A 22,336-nucleotide genomic window follows, 5' to 3' on the forward strand; every position below is an offset into this window, starting at 1 on the left:
GCTGCAGGAGTTTCTCAGGGTAGCGTCCTAGGCCGAACCATCTTCAACTGTTTCATAAATGACATTCTATCCATCAAAAGGTCAAAAGTGGGAATGCTGACTGATGATTGCACAATGTCCAGAACCAGTTATGACTCCTCAGATACTGATGCAGTCCATGTCTATATGCAGCAAGGCCTGGACAACTTCAGGCTTGGGCTGATAACTGGCAAGTAGCATCCGTGCCAGGCAAAAAACAATTCCAACAAGAGAATCTGATCATCTCCCCATGACATTTAATGGCATTACCATAGTTGAATTCCCTACCATTAACATCCTTGGGCTTACCATTGACCAGAAACTGAACTGGACTAACATATAAATACTGTGGCTATAAGAGGTCAGAAGCTAGTAGTCCTGTGGCCAGTAATTCACCTCTTGACTCCCCAAAGCCTGTCAATTCTCTACAAGACACAAGTCAGGAGTGCATGATGGAGTGTTCTCCACTTTCCTGGATGAATGCAGCTCCAACAACACTCAAGTGGTTAGCACAGCTGCCTCAAGGTGCCAAGGACCCGTAGTTGGATTAGCCACACTAAATTGCCCCATAATTGGAAAAAAAAAAGAATTGGGCACTTCAAAAAAAAAAAGCTCAACGCCATCAAAGACAAAGCAGCACATTTATCAGCACCCCATCTATCACCTTCAACATTCATTCCCTCCATCACTGATGTTCGGTGACAGTAGTATGTACCATCTACACGACGCACTGCAGCAACTCACCAAGGATCCTTCAACATCATCAGGCAACAATGACCAATGAGTCGACTTGTATCATTGTGCATGGTGCCTCCCGCTCAGGCCCTTTTGGCTCCTCTTCTGTATTTATGGTAAAGAGTGGTATCCTGGATATAAAGGCCACTGAACGCCATTTTCTCTTCAGGAAATGGTGGAGTGGACAGGGTTCCTAAAATTCTCAGTTACAGAAATGTATAGCAGTATGGGGAACTTCAGAAAAGAATGCTTCGTGAAGCTGTGGCATAAAACTGAGTTAAGTCGATTAAACATGATTTTTTTTTTCAGAACAAAATGACCCAAGTTGTTATTTATACCATCTCCTGCAGCGAAAGAATATGAGTAATGTCAGAGCCTTTCTGAAAAATTGTGCACACTGACCACAACAATCCTACTCTCATGTGAGCTGACATTCTGTTTGCTAGACTGGGCCAGATGCTTTAGTTATACAACAACATTCCATAATCCACAGACCTTAAGGCCTGCTGCAAGCTTCCACAAGAGCTCTCAACTATCCATCCGTAAGTTACAAGGTTAGTCCAAAGCACTAAAAACTCCTGGTATGTTTGAAATTTAGAGCAATATTTCTGTAAAGTTGAATGTTTAATAGAAAACATTGGCCTGGTAGGTTTGTAAATATTTAATTGCACAGGCCAAGGCCTTTGATGGGCTGCCCACCGTTGCCCCAATTGAGGCACCTAAGTGACAAATTATTGACCATTTGGGGGCAGTTTCCTGCCCAGACTCAGTTTTTTGCCTCATGGGAGGACTTTGCAGGTCTGGATGAAGCCCAAAAACATGTAGGTTCAGACGTCGGGCCTGAATCACACCGACCCACCCAAAGATCCAGTAATGGCAAGACTTCCTCCACCCACACCAGTCCCCCAACCAAATCCCACTCTACCACCTCTCCTCTGACACCCCAATCGCATACAGTCCAGTGCCCCCAAGCCTCCACACCCTGGGGACCTCCAAAACCTACTTCTTCCTGGGATCAGTTTTCAGGGACTGCATACAGTCCCATTCAGATTGGCCAGCACCTCTCTAAAATGGGACTTGATCCCAAGTTAAGGGGCAAAAGTCCTGCCTGCAGCCGATTAATGCTTGTGGGAGCATAAAATTACTGCAGAGCGGACAGTGCCGGCAAGGTGGGGGGGGGGGGGGGGGGGGGGGGGGGGGGGGGGGGGGGGGATCCCATCAACTATTTGGATGCAGGATAGGAAACCCGCCATCTATAAAATACCTGGTCATTTGTTTCTAGAACGGAAAGAAAAAAATAAATAATGCATTCAAACGTTAACGGTTTCTCTCTGCACAAAGGCTGACAGACTACTAAGTTTATCCAGCATTTGTTATATTTCAGATTTTAAGCATCTGCAGTATTTAGCTTTCATTAAAAGCAATGCTTTGGATTTCCCCCCCAAAAATTGTTTGTTAGGTATTTTGGTCACCAATTTTTCAAAGTCAATGTATTGATTACTGCATCTATTCTAATCAGTTGAGAGTGAATAAAAACTATTTGAGAGCCATTAAATAATTTTAAAAACATTACTGGGGGATCAAGAGCTCAAGAATTTGAAAAAAAAAATTCTTCACTGTATAATCACATTTTTTGTTCAATAAACTGTCTTTCGTTGCTTCAACGTTTAATCAAATATAATTAAATACATTTGTGGCATATTCTTCAAACCTTCATTCTTTATTTTCTTTCAAATCAATTTCGGGTTTAGATGTAAATTAACCAAAAGCTATCAAGTAAATTCAAACACAATAAGTGTTTTGAAATTTTAAGCTCAATTAATTAAAATTTAGTTGGCAGGTACATTAGAGGGAGCATCACCATCAGTCCTATGACTTTCAGACAACATGATCAGTACGAGGACACAGCAGGCCATAGTCAATCACTATGGATACCTAGCCAAGTAATAAAATCTGTGCTAATCTAATGTTACACTGGGAAGTACTAACCTCCAAAAACAAGTGTATTTAATATAAATACAGTGTGATATATTCTTAATATACAGATAGCTGATCACAGTCATGACAATAGGGAAAATAGTGGTTGTAGTATCCCAATAAACACTTAAGAATATTTCTTTCCCTCAGTCTCAGTAAGATTGCATCTAATTTAATCTATGTAACCTTGAAGTAACATTTCAGCACATTGAATTGAATAGATGCATGAATTGAATAGGTATGTCGCAATCAAAAGTGTAGCAATGGACTAAGCATATTTACAATCTCCATGTTTAAGGCCAATGACTTTTAATATTATATTTCAAGGTATGTTAAGGTATGCTCACTGAAGCTTAAGCAAATTCTTGGAGTGACCCAATCTGAACCAAACCAGAAATTTAAACCAGTGGATTTACCTCAGTGAAGAGCTTCCCCAAGCACCATGCTTGTCTGTCAAAATGTTGATAATCTTCTGAATCAGCTGAATGGATGTCACATGATCTCGGTACTTTGCAGCTCTTATTAGGTGATCACACATCTTTTCTTCTTCACGTCTTTCTGCTGAATACTGGGCACACAGAGACTGCCAAGGAAAAACAAAAGTAATGTTATTTTTTTCTTACCTTATTTACCACTCTTGCAAACAAGCCAGAAGCGCTATACGGAATAGGTTCACTTTGCTACTATGTTTCATTGAAAGCCAAGTCATTTTCACACAATTACTACAATACATGTACAACTCATATTAGCTGAAGATAATCAGAAGCATTCTTATCTCTATATTTTCCTGACAAAATGTACACCTCCGTCCTCTGAGACATGTCCAGGACTGGTCTGTGTCAATACAAACAAGAGCTCAACAGCGATTACTCCATAAATGATCTTACCGAGAGAAAAGCAACAAGTTATATGTTTAATGACATGGAAAGTTATTAATTGGCTATCATTCACTGTTCGGGGTGGGCCAATTTGGTCCCCAAAACACAGACGCAGGAATCACGATTCATAATTAATACATATTAAACAACCTTCTAACTACATGCTACCCACTCAACAGAATGATGGCTTTGCACAGCCAGTGGTAACCATACTGTTCAGGTATCATCAGGGGTCCATAATTGTACTTCCTTGCACTTGCTAAATCTAAACTGCAATGTTTAAAGCTTGCATCTCTTAATGGAGAGCTGTTTGTGGCCAAGTACTGACAGCCATTCAGGAACTGAATCTGCCTTGGGAAAAATGAAGAACAGCACAACATGGGAGACAGCAGGCTTCAAGGTTTTCAGATGCTGCACCGGAGGAAATAATGGTGCAAAGAAATACAAAGAAATAATGGTGAAAAGTCCTGTATTCACAGGGGGAAGGCCCTCAAAACACACTCAAAAGGCTATGGAAGTAGACAGCCATGGAGGCCAATGCCAAGAGTCAAGTCCCAAGGGCTTGGCTGCTGTGTCGCAAGACAGTCAATGACATCTGACGAGTGGGTGACATTAATAAATTTATCTGCAAATGGCATACCTTTCCAATTGCAGCATTAACCTCAGACACTTCTCAATTCACCACAACCCAATGACCAGTCTACAGAAATATCAATCAGAACATATATTCAGCATTCACATGCTCCACTGAAGCCTCATATACATAACATTGCTGCAAGCCTCATATTCACATCTTACAGCTGGCACACACTGCCAGCTATTCAACAAGAGGCACCTATATCAGCCAAACAGTTGGCATGACACTCACTTACACTGTCCTCTATCCAGCAAGTGATACACAGCTGAAAGTAACATGAGCTAACCAGAAGAAAACAGGCCTGCCTGTATCACCCACAAAGGAGGCATTGTCGTAATTATTGGAAATGCAACTGCTAAGCCCATGGCAAGTGGCGGAGTGGAATCAATTAAAGATAAAAGCATCCTCAAACTGAATCCTCTTTCTCAGATCCAATCTCACCATCTAACCCCACCACCTCACAGAAACATCACCCTCATGTATTTCTACTTTCACACAGCCAAGAAGTGCAACCTGGCCAAGCTGTTGAGGATCAAGAAATCGATGATGATGATGATGACTAACCTTATTGAATTTTTTGAAGTAGTGGACAGGGGAATGTCTATGGATGTCATTTATATGGACATCCAGAGGCATTTGATAAAGTCACACATAGGAGACTGTTAACTAAGGTGGAAGCTAACGGAGTTGAGGGCAAATTATTGACATAGTTAGGAAACTGGTTGAGTGGCAGGCAGCAGAGTGGCGATAATGAATAGTTACTCTCATTGGTAGGAGGTAACCAACGGTCTACCACAGGGATCTGTGTTGGGACCTCAATTATTCACACTATTCATTAATGAATTGGATGATGGCATAGAAAGTCACATATCCAGATGATACACTGTTAGGTGACATTGTGGACAGCCTAGATGATAGTATAAATTGCAAGGCAATATTGACAGATTAGGTGAATGGGGAAAATTTGGTAGATAGAATTTAATGTAAGCAAGTGAGGTTATCCATTGTGGACCAAAAAAGGATATAACAGAGTACTTTCAAAATGTAAAGAGGTTAGGTATGGTGGATGTCCAAAGCGACTTGGGGGTTCAGGTACATGGGTTCTTAAAACGACAGGAACAAATGCAGAAAGTAATCAAAAAGGCTAATGGAATGCGATACTTTGTATATGGAAGAGTTGAATATAAAGACACACGGGCTATGCTGCAGTTGTACAAAACTCTGGTTAGACCCAATTGGAGTACTGTGAGCAGTTCTAGGCACCTCAACTTAGGAAGGATATTTTTGGCCTTGGAAGAAGTGCGAGGTAGGTTTACTAAACCTACCTGGATTACAGGAGTTGAGGTACGAGGAGATTACTCAAATTAGATGCTAGAATTTAGAAAGTTGTGGCGTGATCTGAACGAAGCCTTCAAGATATTAACAGGGAAAGACAGGGTAGATAAAGATGAACTATTTCCACTGGTTGGAGATTGGGCTTGGTCTAAAAATTAGGGCTGTTCAGGAGAGATATTAGGAAGAACTTCTTCATTCAAAGGATGGTAGAGGTTTGGGAACTCTCCCACACACAGCAGTTGGATGCAAGATCAGTTGTTCATTTTAAATCTGAGATAGATAGGTTTTTGTTCAGCAAATATATGAAGGGATATGGACCAAAGTCAGATATATGGAGTTAGGTCACAGATCAGCAATGATCTCATTGAATAGTGAGACAGGCTTGAGGGTTGAATGGCCTACTCCAGTTCCAATGTCCCCAAGTTATACCATCATTCCATTTCAGACTTTCAGTTACCTGTTGAGAGACTGCCAACGTATGCAATCTAGAGCATGAGTATTGGATCTGCACAGGGTGGGGCACTGGGCATGAGTGGTGTGTAACCACTTCAGTTGGAAATTAAAACATTGAGTTTTGCTTCAGGTGACTCAACCAAGGACTTTAAAAGGCAGCTAGCAGAAGGAGGTTGATGAACATGTACATTGATATGCATGCTTGGTGAATTTGTGAAAAGTATTTGCCTGTGTTGCCTTTGTCAGACTGCCCTCGAAAATTCACTTTACCTTCTCCTCAGTATTCCAGCTATTCTCCAAGGTGTGAAATTTCATGGGGAGCCTTCCATTAGCTTTTGGCTAAGTTATCTCCTATTTCTCTTCAAAACCTCACAACTGTGGATTTCTCAGCTCAAGCTTAGATTTCTCTGCATTCGTGCTGTGGGATTTAAAAATCAACAACACTCCAGTTCCTAATGGCTTCTCCGCTCGTCGTCATGGGTTTGGATATACACAGATTGCTCTGTCCCTTTTTCTCTGTGCTTTCTCCAAGGTAACTTTGTTTTTTATGAAGGTCATGGTAGATTTCTTGCTCTAGCAAATCTTCTTTTCCCTCATAAGTTCAGTCTCCAAAATGATCTGGAACTCCCCATCGAGCAGTGAGCAATAAAGTTAGTATTTTCTCTGCTAAAAGCACAGCCTGACTAGCATTAATCTCTCTTTCTCCCTCAGCTCAGAAAGCTCCAACACCCAAATCGAACTGCTGACTGCCTGCTTCTGTGAGCAAACACAATATAAAAAGCAACTTCCAAACACATGTAAACAAATAACCTTCAACATTCTAAACAAACAACCTCACTATTTCAGCAATAACCAGCTAACGGATGCTCAGTTTGGGTTCCGCCAGGTTCACTCAGCTCCTGACCTCATTACAGCCTTGCTTCAAACATGGACAAAAGAATTGAATGCCAGAGGTGAGGTGAGGTGATATCAAGGCAGCATTTGACAGAGTATGGCATTAAGGAGCCCTAGCGAAACTGAAGTAAATGGGAATCAGGGAGAAAACTCTCCACAGGCTAGAATCATTCCTGGCATAAAGGAAAATGGTTGTGGTGTTTGGAGGTCAATCATCTTAGCTCCAGGGCATCTTGCAGGAGTTCCTCAAGGTAGTATCCGAGGCCCAACCATCTTCACCTGCTTCATTAATTACCTCCCTTCCATCAGAGGGGATGTTCGCAGATGACTGCACAATGTTCAGCACCATTTGCAACTCCTCAGACACTGAAGCAGTTCATGGCCAAATGCAGCAGGACCTGGACAATATCCAGACTTGAGCTGACAAGTGACAAGTAACATTCGTGCCACATAAGTGCCAGGCAATGACCTTCTCCTATAAGAGAGGATCTAGACATTGCCGCATGGCATTCAATGACATCACTAAATCTCCCACTATCACCATTCTGAGAGTTACCATTGACCAGAAACCGAACAAGCCATGTAATTACTGTGGCTACCAGGTCAGGTCAAAGGGTAGGAATCCTGTGGTGAGTAACACGCCTCCTGACCCCCACCCCCAAAGCCTGTTCTCCACCGACAAGGCACATGTCAGGAGTGTAATACTTTCCACTTTCCTGAACGAGTGCAGATCCAACAACACTTCAGAAGCTCGACACCACCCAGGACAAAGCAGCCCGCTTCATTGCTACCTGTTCCACAAACATTCAATCCCTCCACCACCGACAAACAGTGCCAGCCGTGTGTACAATCTACAAGATGCACTGCAGGAACTCATCATGGTTCCTTAGGCAGCATCCTGAGTCACTATTCTGACTTGGAAACGTATCAAATGTCACTGGATCAAGTCCTGGAATCATCTCCCTAACGGCACTGTGGGTGTACCTACACGTCAGGGATTGCATTGGTTCAAGACTACAGCTCACCACTACTTTCTGAAGGGCAACCAGGAATAGGCAATAAATGCTGGTCTAGCTGGGGTATTTATGGATCAGATGAGGGGGTAGGCATCAGGGAGAGAGGGAGTATTCCATTTTCTCCCATGCACACAGAGTATACTCCCATATTATTTTTTTTGTGGTGGGGAAGTTGCTGTCGGGGATCATGGGGGTGGAAAACGCCGGGATAGTAATTTTGGTCCAAGTGCCACATTATGTGGACATGTGGTTCAAAACAGGCCGGGCACAGAGACCAGGGTGGAGCTTTGATTCAGCGCTCCTGGCAGAGAAAAGTTCTGCGAGAAGATGGCATTGGCGATAAAGAACTATGTGGGGCTTAATCAGAACAGAGAGATTTCCTCCTCCACATTCTTGGGTGGGGGTTATTCCTTTTAAGGCCCACACCATCAAATTTGAGAGGAAGGAGAAGCAGAGGTTGGTGATTGCGATTGTAGAGGTGGATTGGCGGTACTCGGTGGCCCCGACTAGGAAGTTGAAAGGAAGAAATTACATAAGAACTAGGAGCAGGAGAAGGCCATCTGGCCCCTCGAGCCTGCTCTGCCATCCAATGAGATCATAGCTGATCTTTTGTGGACTCAGCTCCACTTTCCTGCCCGAACACCATAACCCTTTTTTCAAAAAACTATCTATCTTTACCTTTAAAACATTTAATGAAGAAGCGTCAACTGCTTCACTGGGCAGGGAATTCCATAGATTCACAACCCTTTGGGTGATAAAGTTCCTCCTGAGATCAGTCCTAAATCTACTTCCCCTTATTTTGAGACTACGCTCCCTAGTTCTGCTTTCACCAGACAGTGGAAACAACCTGCCCGCATCTATCCTATCCCCTTCATAATTTTATATGTTTCTATAAGATCCTCCCGCATCCTTCTAAATTCCAACGAGTACAGTCCCAGTCTACTCAACCTCTTCTCTTAATCCAACCCCCTCAACTCTGGGATTAACCTAGTGCTTTTCTTCAGCACACCCTCCAATGCCAGTACGTCCTTTCTCAGGTAAGGAGACCAAAACTGAACATAACACTTCAGGTGTGGCCTCACTAACACCTTCTACAATTGCAGCATAACCTCCCTCGTCTTAAACTCCATCATAGAACATACAGTGCAGAAGGAGGTCATTTGGCCCATCGAGTCTGCATCGACCCACATAAGCCCTCACTTCCACCCTATCCCCTAACCCAATAGCCCCACCTAACCTTTTTGGTCACTAAGGGCAATTTATCATGGCCAATCCACCTAACCTGCACGTCTTTGGACTGTGGGAGGAAACCGGAGCACCCGGAAGAAACCCACGCAGACACAGGGTGAACATGCAGACTCCACACAGACAGTGACCCAGCGGGGAATCGAACCTGGGACCCCGGCACTGTGAAGCCACAGTGCTATCCACTTGTGCTATGGTGCTGCTCATCCTTCTAGCAATGAAGGAAAAACTCCATTCGCCTTCTTTATCACCTGTAAACCAACTTTTTGCGACTCACACACTAGGGCACCCAGGTCCCTCTGCACACCAGCATGTTTTAATATTTTATCATTTAAATAATAATCCCTTTTGCTGTTATTCCTACCAAAATGGATAACCTCACATTTGTCAACATTGTATTCCATCTGCCAGACCCTAGCTCATTCATTTAACCTATCCAAATCCTTCTGCTGACTTCCAGTATCCTCTGCACTTTTTGCTTTACCACTCATCTTAGTGTCTTGGACACATTGCAGTTCGCCCCCAACTCCAAAATTACAGGGGCAGTTTGACCTGTTGACGATAGAGAAGGCGGTGGGTCAGCTTTGTCACTCATGGGGGGGGTTCAATATGAGAATGGGGAGAAGGCTAGTCGGTTGCTGGCCCATTAGTTGAGGTGACAGGCAGGTGCACGGGAGATTGCACATGAGAGAGAGGCAGGGAGAGGGTTGGTGATGATGCTGGAAAAAAATTAGTGAAGCATTTGAGGCCTTCTATCGCGGACTGTACAGTTCTCAGCCCCAGGGGAAGGACGCGGATATGGGGGGGGGGTTGGTGTTTCCAGAGGTGGGTTGCAGGAGATAATTGAGTGTGTGGGGTTAGTGCAATCGGGGAAGGCACTGGGGCTAAATGGCTTTCTGGTAGACATTTATCAACAGTTTTTGGCAGAGTTGACCCCCCCTTCTCCTGGATATGTATAATGAATCGTTGGTGAGGGCAGATGCCGGCCACACATGCGCAAGCTATTTCGTTGATTCCAAAGAAGGATAAAGACCCGACAGAGTGTGGGTTTACAGGCCCATCGCCTTACTGAATACAGATGTGAAGGTATTGGCTAAGGTGTTCGGGAGGTGGTTGGAAGGATATGTGCCAATGTGGTCTCGGAAGACCCGCAGGGTTTGTTTAGGGGAGGCAGTTGCCAAACGGCTGTTGAGTATGGTGAATGAGCGCCGGAGGTTATCATATCAATGGATGCGGATACGGCCTTTGACCGGGTCGAATGGAGGTACCTGTTCAAGATCCTAGGGATATTTGGGTATGGACCGACATTTGTTTCATGGGTGTGGCTGTTGTATGCATCCCCCATGATCATTGTGAAGACAAACATGATGAATTCAGGGTATTTTAGGTTGCAAAGGGGCACAAGGCAGGGATGCTGCATGTCCCCGTTGTTTACGTTGGTTATTGAGTGATTGCGCATCGGGCTTCAAGAGCTTAGAAGGCATTGTGAGGAGAGGAAGGGAGCATAGGGTGCCATTGTATGCAAATGATTTATCATTACACGTTTCAAACTCACTGGAGTGCATGGGGAAAATAAAGAATCTACTGGGAATGTTCGGCACATTTTCAGAGTATAAACTGAATGTAGCGAAAAGTGAGGTATTTCCGCTGAATGCCAGGGGAGGGTGCGAACTGGGATCCCTGCCATTCAAAGGGGCCAGGATAAAGTTTTGGTATCTGGGAATTCAAGTGGACCAATGCATAAATGGAATCTAGACAGTCTGGTAGAAGGGGTATAAAGGGGTATAAAAAGCAATTTGAAGAGAAGGGATGCCCTGCCACCATCTCTGGCAGGCATGAAGATGAACGTTTTGCCAAAGTTCTTATTTGTCTTTCAGTCCCATCCGATATTCCTTCTGGAGGCATTTTCTGGAGGATGGATGAATTAATTTCAGAATTTGTTCGGGCAGGCAGGGCGTATAGGATTCAGAGGACCTGTTTGCAGAGAAGGCGGCGGGTTGGGGCGGTTGGTGCTCCCCAAGCTATTGTACTATTATTGGGTGGCAAACATGGAGAAGATGAGACTCTGGGTGGGGGGAGTGGACAGAATAGGTGCAGATGGAGGAGGCCTTTTGTGTGGGAAGAGCTTGAGGGCCCTGGTGACGGCCCGCTCCCATTTTCCCCAGGTAGACACACTAGCAGTTCCGTTGCTGTACCATCTCTCAAAATTTGGAATCAGTCGATTCTATGATTCTGTTCTATGATCATATGATCTATGATCTATGAGGGTGCACTTTGGTAAAGGACGCATGTCGGTACTGGCTCAAATATGAGGGAACCACAGGTTTACACCAGAAGGGTTGGATGTAATGTACAGGAATCGGTACAGGGAAGAGTCAGATTGAGTTAAGGACCCATTCGTAGAGGGAAGGTTGACGAGGCTAGATGAATTACAGGAGAAGTTTGAGTTGCCAAGTCGGAGTGAATTCCGATATTTTCAGGTCCGAGATTTTGCATGCAAAGAGCTGCTTTTGTTCCCTCAGCTGCCAAAACATTTGTTGTTAGGTAGGTTTTTAACTCCAAGATGAGCTGGGGAGAGGGGGAACATTTACAGGTGGTTTGTGGAGATGACGAAGGCACCAGTGGAGGGGATAATGTGGGATTGGGAGGAGGAACTAGGGATTGGGCTTGGGTGGGGTGCCTGGAGTGCAACAATGCACTGGATAAATTCGACCTCACCCTGCTAGGATGGGCCTTATACGTTGAAGGTGGTGCACATGGCTCATATGACTCCGACCCTTATGGGGTGATCGGTTTTTCCTGGAAGTGGAGGATGTATTCGAGAGATGTCGAAGGGGACTGGACTGGCAAGCCACGCTAATCTGTTTGGGGGGGGGGGGGGGGGGGGGGGGGGGGGGGGGGGGAATGGTGGGTGTTCTGGGTAACGGTTTTCAAGACTGTTATAAATAGTGGGAGTGAAGATGTCACTGTGCCCTTTGGTGGCAATTTTTGATGTTTCAGATCTGTTGGAGCTGAAGGGGAGCTGTTGTCGTGTCCTTCATCTGTCTGATTGCCTGGTGGCAAACCTTACTGCGTTGGAGTTTGGCAGTTCTGCTGGGGGTCTCGGCGTGGCTTGGGATTTGCATGAATTTTTAAATTGGAGAAGATCAAGTTCGCTGTCAGAAGGTCGAAGAGGGGTTCTTTTGTATGATGGAGGCTCTTACTGTCCTTATTGGAGGACCCATTTGTCGCCAGCAGGTTGAGGGGGGTGGTTTCGGGGTGAAAAAGGGGAAAATTGATAAACATTTTGAATCATGTTTACATTTGGTTGTTGTATGTGTACGTCACTGATTGCATTTGGAATAAAATATATTTTTCAAAATTATCAAATTCTTATTCCCCCCACTTAAACTGGCCCTACCCTGTACACACACACACAAGACAGACAATCACAGAAGGAAGAAGAAGGGTGTAAAACAATAAGTAAGAGGGATAAAATGTTTTTTTTCAGATGGTTGTCTTATAGCATACCTTCCTTCAATATGGGCTTTGAGTTTGAGGGAGAGAGAGAGAGAGAGAGAGAGAGAGAAAGAGAGAGAGAAGAAGAGAGAGAGAGAGAAAGAGAGAGAGAGAAAAAGAGAGAGAGAGAAAAGAGAGAGAGAGAGAGAGAGAGCTGTTACTGGCAGAATACGGCCTTTTGACCAATTTATTGGCCACCAGCCAACCAATCAAACAGAGTTCCACCAATCTCGGGTGCCGTAAAGTTCGGATGTTCAAGGGTAGCAGTGTTCTCCTTTGTAATTTTTGAATTCTTCATTTCCCTGCTTGACTTAAAGGTACATGTCCATTAAGCATCCATGGATCAAAATGATAACAGCAAAAATAAGCGGGGAAAAAAAGGATTCAACAGAAAGGGCCCTTACAACATACATGATCTGGTGGATGGGAGGCTATAATGACTAAGCTCACAGATGACACAAAAATTGGTGGCGTAGTAAATAGCGAGGAAGAAAGCTTTAGATTATAGGATGGTATCGATGGGCTGGCCAGATGGACAGAACAGTGGCAAATGGAATTTAACCCCTGAAATGTGTGAGGTGACGCCTTTTGGCAGGACTAGCAAGGCAACGTATTACACAACGAATGGTAGGACATCAGGAAGTACAGAGGACCAAAGGGACCGTGAGGGTGTATATTCAAAGATCCTGGAAGGCAGAAGGACAGGTAGGTGGGATATTTGCCTTTATTAGCCAAGGCGTAGAATATGACATCAGAGAGGTTATGATGGAGCTATATGAAACACTTGTTCGGCCACAGCTAGAGTACTGTGTCCAGTTCTAGTCACCACACTATGGAAAGGATGCGATTGCACGATAAAGGATGGCGATAAAGGTGCAAGATAGCTGGGGCTGTTTAGCACAGGGCTAATTCGCTGGCTTTGAAAGCAGACCAAGGCAGGTCAGCAGCACGGTTCAATTCCCGTAACAGCCTCCCCGAACAGGTGCCGGAATGTGGCGACTAGGGCTTTTCACAGTAACTTCATTTGAAGCCTACTTGTGACAATAAGCGATTTCATTTCATTCATTTCAAGGGTGCAGAGGAGATTAACGAGATGTTGCCTGGGGTGGGGTGTTCTGGCTCTGAAGAGAGGCTGAATAGGCTGAGGTGGTTTTTTTAGAGCAAAGAAGGTGGACTTGATTGAGTTGTACCAAATTATGAATGATATAGAAATGTTTTATCCTTAGTAGAGGGGTCAATAACCAGGGGCATAGATTCAAGCTAAGTAGATGATTTAGAGGAGATTTGAGGAAAACATTTTTCACCCAGAGGGTGGTGGGAATCTGGAACTCGCTGCCAGAAAGAGGCGGGAATCCTCATAACATTTAAGCAGTTTTTAGATGAGGGCTTGAAAAGCCATAGCATAAAAAGCTACGGGCCAAATTCTGGAAAATGGGATTAGAATAGGTTTTGATGGCCACCACAGACGGGATGGACTGAAAGACATCTTTCTGTGCTGTAAAACTCAAGCTTATGAAATCTGGAAACTAAATTAATTTAATGTCATTTTACCTTTTCTGAATGTACACTTTGCGAGCTGATCAATGTTTTTCATGTACATATGCAGGCAGAAGTGTATTCAGGAAATATGATAAGGGTGCAAAGTAGAGAAAACAAGCATATGGTATAAAGTCTACAGTAAATGTCTTATAAAGGGCTCTATAATTTACAGTTGGAACCTCCTCCACAATTTAACCATTAACTTTTCAAGTCTGACATATAATCCATAGATATAAATCACGTTAGCAAGTTACTATTTCCCTTTTATCAATCTCTGTCTCTTTAAAAAATATTAAAGAGAAGTTTGACCTAAAACAAGTGATAAAAAGGAAATCAAATAGCACTTTGTAAATGGCAGGATGGACTTGCATTGTGTGAAATGGTAATTGCAATGAGCAATCACATAACTGTACTAGCATAGTATTACAAATATGCTGCGCTATGTTACTTTACTCGTTTTAGACCATATTGACAGCTTCTAGTGAACCTTGATCTGATGAAACAGTGCTGACTAAAAGCTTTGAAGTATGTCAGTTACATCCTCTAATTTGGTTCTAATTTTCTCAAGTTTCAATAGTCCCAAAGGGTTGTTATTTGAGAGAGAAAACTCACACAATGGGCTGTCTTGCTACTGATACGGATTCACATCAAATAAGCTCAACAATAATAAAAAGCGATCTAGTCCCCCAGTTTAAAAGATATTTGAACTTGAATTTGCTGCCTCAAATTTAACATTAGTTCGATTTAACAAAAAAATACCACAAGGAAATTCTTAAAACTTCCAGAAGATGGCATAGAAAAATTAAAGCTTAAAGAGAACAAAAATCATGCAATGACAAAGTCTGACAGCTATGTTCAAGTGATGCCTCTGTCATCTCGTTTCAAAGTATTGATTTGCCTCAGCATGAAAAGAGTATAATTCAATGAAACAGATATAGCATGATAATAGCCATCAAGGTTAGCGTAGACAGAGTACTCATCAAAAAAACATTTGTTTTCGGGGTTGAAAGGTTGCCTGCAACGCGAAAATTCAATGGCTTCTATAAAATCTGAAATTATAAATTGATCTCTTCTACAGATGAACAGATTTAAAATCGGAAACTGCAACAAGTCTGATACTGTACACCAGAGGGAGAAAATATGAGTATCTAAGGAACTAAGCAATTAAATTTCACCTGTGTGATACACGAAAGAAAATAAACTTGAAGGAGTACTGGAAGAAATAAATGTGCCCATAAACTGGAGGGAAAAACATACCTTCTCCATGCTCTACTTTTTAATTTTATCACTTCCTGTCCCCGATTTCAACCATTCTTTGTTTCCTACTTCAAGGCAAGATGGATGAAACAGCTTGAGCAGCAAAATAATCATCCTGGATCTGACGCTGGTGTCATCAATTGGACTCCATTACCAGTTTGATAGGAATGTGTTTCTACAGCATATAAATGTTTGTCCCTACAGAAACATTCTGCAAATAATTAAATTTAGTAAACGTCGAACAGAGATATCAAAATTCAGTATAAGGTTTCCTCCCTTTAGACTCTAGCCATATAGTTGGAAGCCCATCATTCCCCTACAACAATTACCACCATTCAGTTTTTTCTCCTGGCTGCTTGCATAAATGAGAGCCAAATTATGAAGCTAAATATATCATGTGAGCCTTAAACAGCTTTTGCATGCCTTGTGTGCAATTTCCAATCACTGAACAGCTGTCAAGCCAAGAAACAGGGATTCTGTTACTGTACAAACACCATTTCCAGATTTATCCAAATACAAGGTAATCCTCATGAATATACACCTGGCAGCCTGACCTTATGCAATATTAAAGTTTACAAAACCAAGAAGTATATTTTAAATGCAGTTTTATGTAATAAATGAATTGCTAGACAGTATTAGACCCATTGTCTCCCAGAATTGATTTAACATGACTTCAATATTCATTTGTCAGCTTGGTTCAGCATCCTCATCTCAGTCAGAAAAGACGGGAGGATGAAGCGCCAATCAAGGCTGACAGATAAGTGCAATAAGGAAGATACCAACTTTTTAAAATATATTTTTATTGGTTTTTGCATTACATTGAGAGAACATTGCCAAAAAAGCAAAAGAATAAGAAACACAAACAGAAAAATAAAACAACGAAACGGAAAATAAAGTAATCAGGTATGAATGCATAGGAAACATATATACAACTACGATGTGTGTTAACACTGGACCCCCAGTAATGGGTTACCACAACCATACTGTTTGACTATTTACATGTAGCCCCATAGTATTAAAACATACCAGGGGTGAATTTGCAGCCACTAAAATGTACCCCGTTGTTGTTGCCATGGTCGCACCCATGGGCTCTCTTTCCTTCGGTACCCTTTGATTCCTCTGCCCTACTTCCCCTGTTCTCTGGGTGGTGTCTTCCCTCCTCCCTTCTTCTATCCTCCCTCCGCCTGTGTCTGTTTCAGTGCCCCTCCTTGCTCCCCCCTCCCCTATTGGTTGCTGATCACAAACAGGTCCTCAAATAGGTTGGTAAATTGCTTCCATGTGCTGCAAAAGCCTTCTTTCGATCCTCTGATAGTGAATTTTATCTTTTCCAATTTGAGGTATGCCACCAAGTCGGTCAGTCAGTCTGCAGCCTTGTGTAGAGCTACTCATCTTCAGCCGAGCAGGAGTCTTGGGCGGGTGATCAGGGAGGCATCAGCTAGGATGTCTGCCCCTCTCCCCAAAAAGAGCTCTGGCTCTCACAAAACTGGCGACGAGGGTTAAAGTGAATAGCTGTCTACACTGCTGAAGCCACCTCCCTGGATTTTTGTTGGATACAGGTTGGAAGTTGTTTTCTATTACACCATGCCTCTGTATGGACGTTTGGATGTTTTTGGTGCTGCGCTGGAAAGCTGGAACCAGTACGCACAAAGGATGCGTTACTATTTCCGGGAAAACAACATCACCGAAAACGAGCGCCAGGTGGTCATATTGCTCACCGCCTGCGGCCCACATATGTTTGGGATGATTAGGAGCCTTACGTACCCAGCTGCGCCAGACACCAAAACGTTTGATGAACTTGTGAACTTAGTGGGGCAACATTTTAACCCAACCCCATCCACGATAGTCCAATGTTACCGGTTTAATACCGCTGAAAGGACCCCAGGAGAATCCCTTGCCGACTTTCTATCCAGGCTACGCAGGATTGCGGAATACTGTGACTATGGTGAGACCTTGTCAGAAATGTTACGCGACCGTTTGGTTTGTGGTATAACAATGCGGCCACCCAGAGAAAGTTGTCAGCCGAGCCAACATTGGCTTTTCAACAGGTCATTCAAATAGTATTATCCCGAGAGAGCGCAGAACGAGGAGTGCAGGAGCTACAGGGAATGGAGGTGCATGCCGTGGGACGCAACCCCTTCCGTCCGAAAGCATCCCCCCGCACCCCTGCGGTACCTTGGGCAAGGCGACGTCCGGATTGACGCCAGTAGCGGTCAGACATCCCTCCCCAAAGGGAGCCTTCTCCAGAACCAATGGATGAGGAGCCATGTCCGTGTCAGACTTGTAGGCGCCGACCCCGTCGTGGACGCCGGTCCTGGGGGCGCCAGAGGCACCGTCGTTCCGACCAAAACTGGGGCCAGCCGAGGGGGTCATACCTTTCATTTGGATGAACCTGCGGCGACTACTCCCGAGGACGTGGAGACGGAGGATGACTGCCAGCAGCTGCATTGTGTGGCAGCTCCCCGTGTGGCCCCCATTAAGGTGACAGTACGGGTCAATGGTCACCCGCTTGAGATGAAGTTGGATACTGGCGTAGCGGTCTCCGTGATCGTCCAGAGGACATTCGACCGCATCAAGCAGGGTATACAGACCCTTACATTAACTGACACACAGGCCATCTGGGCCACCTATACGGGAGAACCATTGGACATTGCAGGAACTACGATGACCCCTGTTGTTTATGGACGCCAGGAGGGGCGTTTCCCACTTATCGTGGTGCGCAGCCATGGGCCCAGCCTGTTGGGTCGGGACTGGTTGCGCCATTTGCGGCTGCAGTGGCAGCACATCCTCCAAACAGTTTCTGGAGGGTTGACTGAGGTGCTAGGACGATACCCAGATGTATTCCAGCCCGGTTTGGGGAAAATAAAAGGGGCTGTAGCCCGTATCCAAGTCGAACCAGGAGCCACGCCGCACTATTTCCGGCGTGCCCGGTGCCTTACGCCTTGCTCGAGAAGGTAGACTCACTCATTTGGAGACTTTGGGTATCATCAGGCCCATCCGTTTCGCTGACTGGGCAGCACCAATTGTACCTGTAATGAAGTCAGATGCCACAGTTCGCTTGTGCGCCGACTATAAACTTAGTGAATACGGCTTCCCGACTCGACCGATACCCAATGCCTCGCATAGAGGATCTCTACGTGAAGCTTGCAGGCGGACTCTCGTTCACAAAATTAGATATGAGTCACGCCTACCTACAGTTGGAGCTGGACGCTGCCTCCCGGCCATATGTAAAGATTAATACACACCGGGGCCTGTATGAATATACACGTTTGCCTTTTGGAGTATCCTCTGCCTGCGCTATTTTTCAACGCGTTATGGAGGGCATTTTGAGAGGTTTACCGCGTGTTGCTGTGTACTTAGATGACGTTTTGATCACAGGGACGTCGGAGCAGGAACATTTAGAAAATTTGGAGGCTGTCCTTAGATGCTTTTCGGAGGCTGGAGTCCGTTTACGTCGCACAAAGTGCGTTTTTCAGGCAAAGGAAGTAGTCTACCTGGGTTATCGGGTGGACCGCGAAGGTTTGCACCCCGTCGCAGAGAAGGTGCGCGCGATTCAACAGGCCCCCGCCCCGACTGACACTTTGCATCTTCGTTCGTTTCTCGGCCTCGGAAACTATTACGGAAAGTTCCTCCCCAATCTGGCAACTACGCTGGCCCAGTTGCACCTTCTGCTAAAGAAGAATCACACCTGGGTTTGGGGTCAGCCGCAAGAAACCGCTTTCCGGCGGGTAAAACAACAATTGTCGTTGTCTGGGTTACTAACCCACTATGATCCTGGAAAGCCTTTGCTTGTCACATGTGATGCATCCCCATATGGTATTGGGGCCGCCTGTCCCACAAGATGGAGAACGGGGCCGAGCGGCCGATGGCTTTCGCCTCCCGCACATTGACTGCAGCAGAAAAAAAGTACGCGCAGATCGAGGAGGGGGGCCTGGCAGTGGTCTTTGCGGTGAAACGTTTCCACCAGTACGTATATGGCCGCCACTTCACTATCGTGACTGATCATAAGTCTCTGCTGGGACTTTTCAGAGAGGATAAGCCAATACCGCCCATTGCTTCCGCACGGATCCAGCGCTGGGCTTTGTTGCTCGCTGCATAGGAGTATTCTCTGGAACACAAACCAGGAACCCAGATAGGGAATGCCGATGCACTGAACCGATTGCCTTTATCGACCGGCCCTATGTCGACCCCCACGACCGGTGAGGTGGTTGAAACCCTAAATTTTATGGACACCTTGCCTGTCACAGCATCACAGATCCATGAGTGGACCCAGACGGAGCCAGTCCTGTCAAAGGTTCGGCACATACTCCTGTATGGAGGGCAGCATAGACAGCTCCCAGGCGAGTTGCGGGCATTTTCCTCCAAGCTGTCCGAATTCAGCGTGGAAGACGGCATCCTATTGTGGGGGATGCATGTGATTGTCCCGGAAAAAGGACAGGAGCTGATACTGAGAGACTTGCACAATGGGCATCCAGGTGTGACCAAAATGAAAATGTTGGCTCGGAGTTATGTCTGGTGGCCAGGCCTCAACACCGACATTGAAAAGGTGGCCCAAAACTGCTCCATTTGCCAGGAGCATCAGAAGCTTCCGCCGGCCGCACCCCTACATCACTGGGAATGGCCAGGGCGGCCTTGGGCGCGCTTGCATGCGGATTACGCCGGCCCTTTTCAAGGATCCATGTTACTGCTATTAATTGACGCCCAGTCTAAATGGCTAGAGGTGCATAAGATGGGAGGCACAACGTCCTGCGCAACAATCGAGACGATGTGTTTGTCTTTCAGTACGCATGGCCTCCCCAAGGTGCTGGTCACGGACAATGGCATTCCGTTCACAAGTGAGGAGTTTGCAAGGTTCATGAAGATGAACGGCATACGCCATATCCGCACTGCCCCATACCACCCAGCTTCAAAAGGGTTGGCGGAGCGCGCAGTGCAGACATTCAAACGAGGTCTAAAGAAGCAGTCTTCCGCGTCGATGGACACGAGACTGGCTCGGTTTTTGTTTTCATATAGGACCACCCCCCATGCGGTGACTGGGGTAGCTCCCACAGAACTCCTAATGGGCCGGAGACTTCGCACCCGCCTTAGCATGGTTTTCCCGGACATTGGCGCAAAAGTACGCCGCACACAAGAACGGCAGGGACATGGGTTTTCTCGGCATCGGCCGATTCGGCAGTTTACGCCCAGTGACCCAGTGTTCGTTCGGAATTTTGCTGGTGGTGCCCAGTGGGTCCCTGGCATAATATTCCGCCAAACGGGCCCGATCTCTTACCAGGTACAAGCCCAGGGGCGTCTCCAGCGCAAACATGTAGACCACGTTCGGTCCAGAAGACTATCCCTGCCAAAGATTGCCCGCCCCAGGAGCTCATTCCTACAGCCGCAGAGACCAGACACAATGGAAAGTATTTCTCACAATCTTCCCCTGGTGCCTCACTCAAAGCCTGCGCAGGTCATGACAGAACTGCGTGGAGATAAAGACACCGAGATGACGAAGGAGGCAGACTCTGACTCCGAGATGGAGACACAAGACACCTCAGAGGTGGAATCCTCGGGCCATGGGCCGTGGATGTACAACCGTTACGTCGTTCATCACAGAAGCGCTGGTCTCCATCTCGTTACACGCCGCCTGATCCAGCGCCTTGTGCAAATGGTGTCCGGCCTGCGGCAAAACGAGTCGGACACCCTCCTTCGCCAGGGTCTTCGGTGGATTCCTTGGACTTTGGGGGGGGGGGGGGGATGTTATAACCTGCATGCTTACCATTGGCTGGGGACTAATGACAATCCCACAATCCTGTGGGAGTATGAGCTTCCCCAATGAGGGGGGGCGGAGAAATCATTAGCAGACTCCCTGCATAAATAGAGCTGGCCAGTTTGGAACCAGAGAGAGGAGTTTGGCAGCAAGAGAAGTTGTTGCTGCTGTTGTATATATATGTTAATTTGTAAATAAATGTTATTTCTTTGTATCCTGAAAACTCGTGCTGGATTCTTTGTGGCCCTCACAAAAGAACATGATGCTGGTTTATTAAGCCTGTGTTCTCAGCACCTTGTAAAGCATGAATACTTACAGCAATCAAGAATGGGAGCTCAACAATCATCACTTTAGATATCTGTGGTGCACTCAGTATTTCATTGAAGGAATGTGAGGATCCTCCCAAATTGCAAATCCCATTGCTATGCTGGCACTCAGCAAGCAGATGGAAGATGGAATTATTCTTAAGGACATGGTGTGACAAAATAGCCAAAGCCAGAAGACAAGTGGGGCATCCAAAGTGCCGCTTCATGATGCTTGCAACTGTGTCACACATGACAAATATGAGTCAAAACAGGAAAATGGCAACAAAATGGCCATCATGCACCACCAGTGGCTGCAGCAGTTTTACAATGGGTGCTAAAGCTGCAAACAGCAACCCATAACCACTTCATATGCAGTATTTGAGAGAGAACGTGCCTCTCACAGATTAATCTCTTCAGCCATCAGCGGAAGTACATCATTTGAAACTATCCCACTGCTAATAGATTTGCAGCATATCCATCACCTTCCGTAGATGGAAGACACTGAAAACAACAGACTTGCCACTCTATATCTGTACAATCTTCTCCAGCCTTACACCTTTCTGAAGTCAGCATCCACTAAATCTGGCCTCTTGTACATTCCTCACTCGCCTTGTCCCACTATTCATTTGTCGAGGCCTGAACTGCAGAGACTGCCCCCCAGGTCTCTCCATCTTCTTAAAACTATACCTTTCCCTAACTAGTATTTTCTTTGTTGGTTTTGCATTCAAATCTTTGTCTCAATAAATGTCTTTGGTCAACCTTTCACGTTAATGTTGCTATTTGAATACACTTTTTTGTTGTTC

The 22,336-nt window shown here is 45.2% G+C and overlaps 1 protein-coding gene across 1 annotated transcript in view; it reads right to left on the reverse strand.

Moving 5' to 3' along the window:
* The window catches only part of lrba (LPS responsive beige-like anchor protein), a 981,767-nt gene that overhangs the window by 548,253 nt on the left and 411,178 nt on the right, over nucleotides 1-22,336 (reverse strand). Inside the window, 1 exon segment of the mRNA XM_038791976.1 lies at nucleotides 3,147-3,313. Coding sequence (XP_038647904.1) covers nucleotides 3,147-3,313 — 167 coding nt within the window.

This window comes from Scyliorhinus canicula, chromosome 3, assembly GCF_902713615.1.
Source record: "Scyliorhinus canicula chromosome 3, sScyCan1.1, whole genome shotgun sequence".
NCBI classification, from domain to species: Eukaryota; Metazoa; Chordata; class Chondrichthyes; order Carcharhiniformes; family Scyliorhinidae; genus Scyliorhinus; species Scyliorhinus canicula.